The following is a 12,098-nucleotide window of genomic DNA, read 5'->3' as shown; positions in this document are numbered from 1 at the left end:
TCCTGGTTATGTATCTGTCAATGTGAATTCACTATGGACTTTCATTATGTGGATTCTCTTGGTTTTCTGCTAAATATAGAGGTATATTTTTGTACTCTCCTCTGTATAAATATGTTAGGACATGATACCTTGCAATAACTAGTCTATCTTTTAATACTCTCTCTCACTATATATATCATTCAAAATGTGACCGCGTGCGTACCATTGGCGATTTTTTCCCTCCGTCTTCCCTTCTTTGGATCTTTCCTTTTCCTATGTTTCTGACGAAGAGCTCCGCTCGAAACATTAAACCCTCCTTCTTTCCTGAACGTCCAATAATACTATACTTGTTCCACATCCTTGCGTTGTTGTGTTTTCTCTTTGTGTTTTCATGTTTGGATTAACTTTATATATATATATATATATATTATTAACAGCAGAAGCAGTATTTTTAGCAAATGGTAATCATTATATCCAACTTAATGTGGCTGTCTTGTTCGAATGCAGAAGGCTGCAGTGTTAGCCTTGCAAGATATTCTCATATGGACGCATGGTGCACAAAAGCACAGACACATATCATAGCAGATGGTAATCGTCTGATATGGCCACCGGAACAATCAGATCCCATAATTTTGGTCTACTGGATCTCTTCAGTGCAAGGCATCTGGTGGCCACATACCAGCTGAATTGTCCTGTCACCGATATATAGAATATCAGGATCTTTTCAGACACTGATATCACAGCAAGCTTTTTAAATAATAATCAAAATCAATAAACAAAAATCAAAATCGAAATCGATCAACATCAATGGAAATTGTAGCTGTGATACCAGTGCCGGTGGTACGTAAGAGAACCATCCGAACGTGGCCGTTGCCAACGCCGCCCCGACTGGCCTTCGTGCCTGTGGCACGTAAAAAGCACCATCCGATCGTGGCCGTTTGCCAGCCTCGCCTGGCCCCCGTGCCGGTGGCACGTAAAAAGCACCCACTACACTCACGGAGTGGTTGGCGTTAGGAAGAGTATCCAGCCGTAGAAACATTGCCAGATCAGACTGGGTTTGGTGCAGCCTTCTGGCTTCCCAGACACCACTTGAACTGTCCAAACCATGCTAGCATGGAAAGCGGACGCTAAACGATGATGATGATGATGAATAATTATTAGTGTGATGGGAGGTGTATTAATGCCAAATGGCAATCTTTATGTCCAGCTTCTCGTCTGCTATGATATGTGGCTGTGTTTTTATGCACCATGCGTCTATATGGGAGACTCTTTTCAGCATACTAACAAGATATCCACGTTGGATATAAAGATGTGTGTGTGTGTGTGGGTGTGCGTGCACACACACACATGCACACATATTTATATAGGCACAGACGTGGCTCTGTGGTAAGAAGTTCGCTTCCCAACCACATGGTTCTAGGTTCAGTCCCTATGGAGAAGTGTAGGTGGAATCTGAAAGAAGCCCGTCATATGTGTGTGTATATATATATTATATATATATATATATATATATATTATTAACAGCAGAAGCAGTATTTTTAGCAAATGGTAATCATTATATCCAACTTAATGTGGCTGTCTTGTTCGAATGCAGAAGGCTGCAGTGTTAGCCTTGCAAGATATTCTCATATGGACGCATGGTGCACAAAAGCACAGACACATATCGTAGCAGATGGTAATCGTCTGATATGGCCACCGGAACAATCAGATCCCATAATTTTGGTCTACTGGATCTCTTCAGTGCCAGGCATCTGGTGGCCACATACCAGCTGAATTGTGCTGTCACCGATATATAGAATATCAGGATCTTTTCAGACACTGATATCACAGCAAGCTTTTTAAATAATAATCAAAATCAATAAACAAAAATCAAAATCAAAATCGAAATCGATCAACATCAATGGAAATTGTAGCTGTGATACCAGTGCCGGTGGTGCGTAAGAGAACCATCCGAACGTGGCCGTTGCCAGCGCCGCCCCGACTGGCCTTCGTGCCTGTGGCACGTAAAAAGCACCATCCGATCGTGGCCGTTTGCCAGCCTCGCCTGGCCCCCGTGCCGGTGGCACGTAAAAAGCACCATCCGATCGTGGCCGTTTGCCAGCCTCGCCTGGCCCCCGTGCCGGTGGCACGTAAAAAGCACCATCCGATCGTGGCCGTTTGCCAGCCTCGCCTGGCCCCCGTGCCGGTGGCACGTAAAAAGCACCATCCGATCGTGGCCGTTTGCCAGCCTCGCCTGGCACCTGTGCCGGTGGCACGTAAAAAGCACCCACTACACTCACGGAGTGGTTGGCGTTAGGAAGAGCATCCAGCTGTAGAAACATTGTCAGATCAGACTAGGCCTGGTGCAGCCTTCTGGCTTCCCAGACCCCAGTTGAACCATCCAACCCATGCTAGCATGGAAAGCGGACGCTAAACGATGATGATGATGAATAATTATTAGTGTGATGGGAGGTGTATTAATGCCAAATGGCAATCTTTATGTCCAGCTTCTCGTCTGCTATGATATGTGGCTGTGTTTTTATGCACCATGCGTCTATATGAGAGACTCTTTTCAGCATACTAACAAGATATCCACGTTGGATATAAAGATGTGTGTGTGTGTGTGGGTGTGCGTGCACACACACACATGCACACATATTTATATAGGCACAGACGTGGCTCTGTGGTAAGAAGTTCGCTTCCCAACCACATGGTTCTAGGTTCAGTCCCTATGGAGAAGTGTAGGTGGAATCTGAAAGAAGCCCGTCATATGTGTGTGTATATATATATTATATATATATATATATATATATTATTAACAGCAGAAGCAGTATTTTTAGCAAATGGTAATCATTATATCCAACTTAATGTGGCTGTCTTGTTCGAATGCAGAAGGCTGCAGTGTTAGCCTTGCAAGATATTCTCATATGGACGCATGGTGCACAAAAGCACAGACACATATCGTAGCAGATGGTAATCGTCTGATATGGCCACCGGAACAATCAGATCCCATAATTTTGGTCTACTGGATCTCTTCAGTGCCAGGCATCTGGTGGCCACATACCAGCTGAATTGTGCTGTCACCGATATATAGAATATCAGGATCTTTTCAGACACTGATATCACAGCAAGCTTTTTAAATAATAATCAAAATCAATAAACAAAAATCAAAATCAAAATCGAAATCGATCAACATCAATGGAAATTGTAGCTGTGATACCAGTGCCGGTGGTGCGTAAGAGAACCATCCGAACGTGGCCGTTGCCAGCGCCGCCCCGACTGGCCTTCGTGCCTGTGGCACGTAAAAAGCACCATCCGATCGTGGCCGTTTGCCAGCCTCGCCTGGCCCCCGTGCCGGTGGCACGTAAAAAGCACCATCCGATCGTGGCCGTTTGCCAGCCTCGCCTGGCCCCCGTGCCGGTGGCACGTAAAAAGCACCATCCGATCGTGGCCGTTTGCCAGCCTCGCCTGGCCCCCGTGCCGGTGGCACGTAAAAAGCACCATCTGATCGTGGCCGTTTGCCAGCCTCGTCTGGCACCTGTGCCGGTGGCACGTAAAAAGCACCCACTACACTCACGGAGTGGTTGGCGTTAGGAAGAGCATCCAGCTGTAGAAACATTGTCAGATCAGACTAGGCCTGGTGCAGCCTTCTGGCTTCCCAGACCCCAGTTGAACCGTCCAACCCATGCTAGCATGGAAAGCGGACGCTAAACGATGATGATGATGAATAATTATTAGTGTGATGGGAGGTGTATTAATGCCAAATGGCAATCTTTATGTGGCTGTGTTTTTATGCACCATGCGTCTATATGAGAGACTCTTTTCAGCATACTAACAAGATATCCACGTTGGATATAAAGATGTGTGTGTGGGTGTGCGTGCACACACACACACACACACACATGCACACATATTTATATAGGCACAGACGTGGCTCTGTGGTAAGAAGTTTGCTTCCCAACCTCATGGTTCCAGGTTCAGTCTCTTTGGAGAAGTGTAGGTGGAATCTGAAAGAAGCCCGTCATATGTGTGTGTGTGTATATATATATATATATATATATATTTCTTTACTGCCCACAAGGGGCTAAACACAGAGGGGACAAACAAGGACAGACAAACGGATTAAGTCGATTACATCGACCCCAGTGCGAAACTGGTACTTTATTTATCGACCCCGAAAGGATGAAAGGCAAAGTCGACCTAGGCGGAATTTGAACTCAGGACGTAATGGCAGACGAAATACGGCTACGCATTTCGCCCAGCGTGCTAACGGTTCTGCCAGCTCGCCGCCTTTATATATATATATATATATATATATATATATATATATATATATATACACACACACACACACACACACACACACGCGCGCGCGCGCGTTCGTACGTATATATAGCTTTATGCTGCATGAGGAATTAAAGTATGAGAAAGGTAGAGCAGAGCAGTTTCTTGTAGAGGAGCTACATGGCTAATCACATTTAAAGTGGGAATGATCCGGATAAGAGGTGAGTAGAAGTGGGTCGGGTCACAAGAATTGAGAATGTGGCTGGGTTTGGATTTACAAGAGGAGATGGGGGAGCATAAGAGGTGAGACAGGAGGTCAATATTGACCACTTTGCCGACCCCTACTCTAGAACAGCAACCCCTATTTCAGCCTAGGTGTTCTGTCGTGCAGAGGTCAGGCCACGGACGTTGACACGAAATTTCAATCCTATTGACCCCACTTGTCTCGCTCGGCATGGGAACGTCATGGTTCACAGATCTCCACACTTGATTAAATCATTAAAAAGAGGAAAATTATGAAATAATTACGTGAAATATTCATTTTATTTTACTGCTACCTGCCGATGTGTGTATATCGCGTGATTGTTAGGGGCTTTCTCGTACTTGCGTTTCAGAACTTGAGAGTTCGTTTGGAACAATAACATTCCAAAATACAATAACCAACATTTCTTGGTTATCTCATTCTCGTCTTCATGATATTGAGTGGGGCTGGCTTTCTACTGCACCCCCCCCCCCTTTTTTAACAGCATTAATACTCATGTAATGAGGTGGAACTCTAATAACCCTCTTGCAGTCAGACCCTGGTTGTGAAGTCTGCAGGAACAAAAGCCGGCCATTATATAAAAAGAACGAGCAACATCATTGTTTATCCTTGAGATGAGGCTGAGATAGCGTGGATATGTTCCTAAACATGAATTTGTGTAGTTTATTGTTGCAAATCACGCAGAAACGAAAAAATGAAATAAAATGAAATAAACAAAAGGTTAAAATTGGAACGTAGTTGTGTTTTTTATACACATACGTTTAATTGTCCTAAAATGAGTTAACAACGACTTTGACTTCAGGACAGATTTGAACTCTGCACTATACAAATACTCAAAAAATAAACTGTTTATTGTTTAAACAGATGGCTCCCACCCCCGAAACAGTGAAATGTGTTGCCTTTTTGACCTGTTACCTATTTCTTTATTTTTTGACCTGTTACCACCTTTACTAGCAAATTTCCGACTCAACCTGGTTGTGTGCAAGTTAAAAACTAGTAACACATTTCATCTTAGATTTTGGTTGTAAACTGATGCCTGTTGCCGCCTGGCCCCCCTCCTGCGCTTTCCTTCAATAAACCGACGCAACGGAATGATATATCCAACAGTTATTTAGCTTGGTTTCTTTAGCCAAACTAGTTCCTTTATATGGTGCTCCTTGGCAAACGCGAAGACAAAAGAAAACGTCCTTTAATCTTTGAAAATGCCTTTCAGTTATGCTTCCGCGTCTCCCACTGAGAGGACTTTGTTGACTGGACATATTCAACAACATGGCCGCCACCGTTTGAAGAACTGCCGCCAAGCGGTTCTGTGGATTTCAGTTATCTGGATTTTCTTCATATACTTTTCGGCCGTCTTGCCACTCTTTCCAACGAAAACCACCGTTGGTTTGGGTATAGTGGCAAGTCTGATGAGCCTTCTATTTCTGACAACATTTTTCGTCACAAAACTGACCGACCCCGTCGATCCGGTGTCTCGCATTGGCAGTTCGATGCCGGACGGAGAACCTGTTGAATCGTCAGCACTTTTGAAAGTCGCCATAAAATACGACGAAGACCTTCGTTACTGCGCCAAGTGCGGCACTTACGTGTGTGGATCGTCCTACCACTGCCCTATCTGTCAGAAATGTGTCCTCCTCTTCGACCACCATTGTATTTGGCTGAACAATTGCATCGGAAGTCGCAACTACGCCTGTTTCATTATTAGTTCCAGTTCAGCCTTCATCCTGTCGGCTACAGTTTTCACCAGTACCCTGGTTATTATGTCAGAGCGTATCCATTCTATCCTGCTAGTCGGTTGGTGGAAATTTATGTACCGTTACGCCACTGAGCGCAATTCTTTACCCACCTTCGAAATTCTCTTTATTCGCTGTCGACCTGACGTCTGGTTAGCACTGGTATGTGCCACCGAGATCTTGGTTTTCGTTATAATGATTCTCCTTCTGTGTTTGATTATTTTCCACTTTTATTTGATGTGCCACAACACGACCACGCTGGAGTACATACGCCAGACACGTAACTACCCGGTTCGTGCTCTTTGGGATACATGATATGGTCGAAAAGAAAATCCGATACACGAAAGATACAAGATATATTGCTGTCATCTTTTTCTTTGGCTCTGGTTTGTGTATTTATTCCTCTCTAATATTCCACACACACACAATAATTGTTGTTTCAGATAATTAAAACAATTTATCTCTTAAGAACTTACTTCTTTCGATTTAACGAGGAACAACATTAAAATTTATAATACGGAAACCCTAAAACCAAAATCCAGATTTAATTCCAGGAATATCTTTACTCAAACAGTAATTCTTTCTCAAATTCTTCGGTTTCTAACAAGGAATTTTATAAACCAAATTACTTTGGGACATTTCTTTTCTTGCTTACATTGTTACATGATTTTGTTTTTTTTTTTATTCCGAATAAAATGGCAAATATTTTCAAATCTAGAAATAGTTTAACATTTACTTAAATTCTATTTACTGCCATTATTATTATTATTATTATTATTATTATTATTATTAAGGCGTTGAGCTGGCAGAATCGTTAGCACGCCAGGCGAAATACTTAGCAGTATTTCGTCTACCGCTACGTTCTGAGTTCAAATTCCCCGATGTCGACTTTGCCTTTCATCCTTTCAGGGTCAATAAATTAAATACCAGTGAAACACTGGAGTCGATGTAATCGACTAGTCCTCTCCCCCACACATTTCAGGCCTGTGCCTATAGTAGAAAGGATTATTATTATTATTAAGGCGGCGAGCTAGCAGAATCGTTAGCACGCCGGGGCGAAATGCTTAGCGGCATTTCGTCTGCCGTTACGTTGTGAGTTCAAATTCCGCCGAGGTCGACTTTGCCTTTCATCGGGGTCGATAAATTAAGTACCAGTTACGCACTGGGATCGATATAATCGACTTCATCCGTTTGTCTGTCCTTGTTTGTCCTCTCTGTGTTTAGCCCCTTGTGGGTAGTAAAGAAATAGGTATTTCGTCTGCCGCTACGTTCTGAGTTCAAATTCCGCCGAGGTCGACTTTGGGATCGATTAAACAAGTACCAGTTAGGCAAATTTGAGGCCTTGTGCTTCCAGTAGAATGGATTATTATTATAATATGTGGTCGATTTGCAGACTTAAGTCTGGAACATCGAAGGGCGGCCTACAAATCTAACAGTCCTCGTATTTATTCTTTGTGCTGATTCCAACAGCATAAATATCCATATACCTGTAATTAAAACCGCTATTAATATTTCGGTGCGAAAGTACCTAGAAAGTAGTATTAACATTTAAAGAAGTCCATGAAAATATTTGGCAAGATCTGAAGAACAAAAGAATGCAACAAGACTAGACGTTACAACATTTCTGTGAGTTTTCGCTTATGTAAATTAATTATTAACTGTGTAACTTATGGCTTTTACGAATCTTATGAACACATAAATATCGATTGATGTTTTCACAGGATTTTGTTAGTTCTATGCTCTCTGTTAAATGTTTTCTATTTGCACCCGGTCTTAGCTTTATGGTTCGGGATTTGCCAACAGAACGAATAGTTTTTGATGGGTTCGATGGTCAGATTCTTTCAAAACATTCAAAGCCACAAATGGAATACATTTTGCCTCCAAAGTTAGACAGATGTAAAAATATTTGGGATCTTTTCGGTTTGAACGGCAGTTTTTAACATAATTTCTAGGTAACTAAAAAATTTTAAACTTCGTATACTGGTAGAATGTGTTTATAAAACATCTTTTTCTCTTGGCTTTATTGAGAAAATTCTATGGTTTGTAAGATATTTGTTGATTTTTTTTCTTCAATTTCTGCAATTTCAACCAATCAGTGACGTGTATTGAGGTAAAAAAAACATTCTGTGCCGTATGAATATGTTCCTCGTTTAAGAAACAGTTTGGGTCTATTTACATTTGTGAAGAAAAAAAAAGATACCCTTCCCCTCACCCTAAAACAGATTGAAATGCAATAGATCGATACTAGGGTCATAATTATGGGTGACAATTTCATATGACACCGTTAGAAAAAACTGCCGTTCAAACCGAGAAGATCCAAGGAACCCCTCTCCCCCAAACCCTCAATCGTCTTTCTTTTTTCTTCTCTTTGCTTATTTTCCATTCGTATACTTCTTGTGCAGTCCATATATATTGGTTTCAAGCAATTTCCAAGGATGGGTAAAGTCGTTTACTCAACTGGTACTTTATCTTATCCATTCCGAAAGGATAAAAAGCGAAGTCAACCTCGGCGGAATTTTAACTTTGAACATAAAAACGGACGAAATACCGCAAGGCATTTTGCTCGGCGTGCTGCGAACGATTCTGGCAGCTCGTAAATATTACCGTTTAGTTTCGAAATTTGTACAGAATTTCATTCATGACTTCAGGTGTATCTCTTATATAATGGTTGATTCTTGAACTCACTTTGTCATTTTAGAGGCTTACAGAATACATATATTTTTTTAAAGTAGATTTTCAGTGCCACAGTTGCTTTTTTTTTTATTTTTGTTTTTTTACCTTTTAATCAAATATTTGACAAGAAATGGCAATTGCTAATTCGCAAAGAAATTTAAGTAAATTTTTTTTTTGTTTTTCATCAAAACTGTGACTTGGTCCAAAGTTATGAAATCTGCAATATTTCCACTTTCCACCCGTCTCACCTTCAGTAGTTGGGGTTTATCTAAAGAATGAGTGATTCCCGACGATTTTGATAGATTCCTTCAAAAGACCCATAAAAAAATAGTAGGGAAAAAAAAACCCCCATAAATTTCATCTTCAAAGTGAGACATGTGGAACAGCAAAACATTTACATCACAGAACTGGTAGTTTGTGTAAACTTATTCATTTTTTTCTCTTTCTATGATACAACTACAATTAAACATTTTAAAGTAAAATATTTTTCATGAAAACTTATGGGAATATTAAACATACGGTCTGCGGTAGTATTTGGTCAACCCTTGCCTCCCTCGGTTCAATTTTATAAAGCGAAACTTTTTCAGTTACATATCTATATATATAAAACTGTAGTTGTGTGAGTGTCTGTCCCCTTCGATTTAGATTCCTAACTACTCCCACATTTTGCGGTGCAGTTTAACCAAATTCGGGTATCTTATAGTCGTGATTCATATCGAGCCCGTCTGAGTATTAGCGTGCGTCTACGATGAGTCTACGATTTTAAAAATAATTTAACATCATTTTTTATTCCATTTTAATGCATAATTTTTCGTGTGTCGATGGCGGCGGAGTTGGCGTCCATGGTCACACCTGCACCTGTTTGCTTCTCCCCCTTCTTCCCTCCCTCGTGAAGCTGTAGGGAAGGGAGTGTAAGGAAATCAACGTCGTAAAGCGTTGTCAAGGAGACCAGCGTTCTTTTAGAACAACGACTTCATGGCTTGAAGACACCAAAACAGAAATGGCTAAGAAAGCCCGAATTGGCATCTATAAGGGAAGTAACTCTCTAAAAATGCTTATATAGTTATTTCCCTTACAAGCCCGAGCAACGCCGGGCGATACTGCTAGTTACTAGTAAAATACGTATCGCTAGCATGCGGTCAAAGTTGTTATGTTACATTGAACCCTTTTCCCAATTATTGTGTTTTAACCCGGCTAGCAATGCCAAATGAGTTTGAGACTTCGCCAATGGCGGATGAGCCCCAGTTAAGTTTGGGTCAGAAGAAAGGGTCGGGTTAGGATTGCGGTAGAGAATGCTAAAGAGTTTTTATATTTTTGTTGGCTTCAAGAAAATCAAAATTAAAAAATGTTAAGTTTTGAACTTGAAACGTAAAAGACAACCAAATTCACGACATAATTTTCCTGATTCTTCACCCAATATGCCCGTCTCTCATTTCATCAGTCAAAAAGAAAACAAAACTACCAGCGCGCGTGCACTGTTGGTTCATTTTAAGGACTGGAAAATCCTTAAATTACTTTGCCGAGATCGACTTTGCCTTCCATCCTTTCAAGGTCGATAAAATATGTACCAGTTGAGGGATCTTTTCGGTTTGAACGGCAGTTTTTTAAAATAATTTCCACGTAACTAAAAAATTTTAAATTTCGTATACTGGTAGAATGTGTTTATAAAACATCTTTTTCTCTTGGCTTTATTGAGAAAATTCTATAGTTTGTAAGATATTTGTTGTTGTTTTTCTTCATTCTGTGCCGTATGAATATGTCCCTCGTTTAAGAAACAGATTGGATTTATTTACATTTGTGAAGAAAAGAAGATACCCTTCCCCCTAACTCTAAAGCAGATTGAAATGCAATAGATCGATACTAGGGTCATAATTATGGGTGACAGTTTCATATGACACCGCTAGAAAAAACTGCCGTTCAAACTGAAAAGATCCCCAGTTGAATACTGGGGTCGATGTAAAAGACTTACTCCCGACCCCCGAAATTGCTGGCATTGTGTGCCAAAATACGAAACCAATATAAACCATAAGCATTGAAGATTGGAGTCGGCGATATTTGCGAATGGATGACTTGTTTCGAGTCATGGACATTGGAAGGATTCGAATAAATCGATTTCAGGACCTATTTTAAAGTCTGGTAACTTGTTCTACCGATCTCTTTTGCCGACTCGCCAAGTGGTGACTGACCGAGCCACCAGTCACAAGGGGGAACTTGCCTGCGGTGCTGCGCAGTGACATTGAACCCAAGACAACGTGGTTGGGAAGCAACACACATTTGGAAGCAAACCAGCGAATATCTCCAAGTTTTTGGCAATTTTAGATAACGAAAAGAAAATATCGTCCGATCGTCTTTAGATTTTGGCGCATGCGCAAGGACATTTCACCACAATTTCAAGCATTCTGTGATCGTCTTCCACACCTTTTCTCTCTCTCTTACTCTTTTACTCTTTTACTCTTTTCAGTCATTTGACTGCGGCCATGCTGGAGCACCGCCTTTAGTCGAGCAAATCGACCCCAGGACTTATTCTTTGTAAGCCCAGTACTTATCCTATCGGTCTCTTTTGCCGAACCGCTAAGTGACGGGGACGTAAACACACCAGCATCGGTTGTCAAGTAATGCTAGGGGGACAAACACACACACACATATATATATATATATATGACAGGCTTCTTTCAGTTTCCGTCTACCAAATCCACTCACAAGGCATTGGTCGGCCCGGGGCTATAGCAGAAGACACTTGCCCAAGATGCCACGCAGTGGGACTGAACCCGGAACCATGTGGTTGGTTAGCAAGCCACTTACCACACAGCCACTCCTGCGCCTCTCTCTCTTTTTTTTTTTTTTTATCAAATTCAGAAGTTAATTGTATTTTTGTCTTTTCAAATTAATCCCAAGAAATGCGTCCTAACCCGTGTTGTTGTTGTTAATGAACCTTCAATCATGTTTTTTTTTTTTGGTGAGGGGAGGAGAAATAATGGAACAACCATATCAGAGAATAAAATTGTGTCAGTCACATGTTTGTTGACATTGGAGGTCAAAAAAGCGCTCCTTCAGTTTCTCGTCACTGCTAGAAATAGCAGCTATGGGCACCGTAAAAAATTAGGCCTGGTAAAGTAGGAATAGTTCATGCGGAACAACTCTTGTGGTATGAATCTGGGCTGAGGTCTGCAATAGGTGACCCTCGTATG

The 12,098-nt window shown here is 41.4% G+C and overlaps 2 protein-coding genes across 2 annotated transcripts in view; both read left to right on the top strand.

Moving 5' to 3' along the window:
- The window catches only part of LOC115219217 (BTB/POZ domain-containing protein KCTD9), a 57,718-nt gene that overhangs the window by 8,578 nt on the left and 37,042 nt on the right, over window positions 1–12,098 (top strand). The window lies entirely within an intron of this gene.
- LOC118765900 (palmitoyltransferase ZDHHC11-like) lies at window positions 5,501–6,790 on the top strand. Its single transcript, XM_036508690.1, has one exon. It carries the CDS (start codon window positions 5,707–5,709, stop codon window positions 6,550–6,552), a length of 846 nt encoding a protein of 281 aa, XP_036364583.1. The 5' UTR covers window positions 5,501–5,706; the 3' UTR covers window positions 6,553–6,790.

This window comes from Octopus sinensis, linkage group LG14 (genome assembly GCF_006345805.1).
Source record: "Octopus sinensis linkage group LG14, ASM634580v1, whole genome shotgun sequence".
NCBI classification, from domain to species: Eukaryota; Metazoa; Mollusca; class Cephalopoda; order Octopoda; family Octopodidae; genus Octopus; species Octopus sinensis.
Note: the sequence above shows the minus strand (reverse complement) of the source record. Positions and strands in the feature narration are given on the sequence as shown.

Excerpts from the sequence above, each read along its gene's own strand:
- LOC118765900 (XM_036508690.1), top strand. The coding sequence starts at position 5,707 with ATGCCTTTCAGTTATGCTTCCGCGTCTCCCACTGAGAGGACTTTGTTG.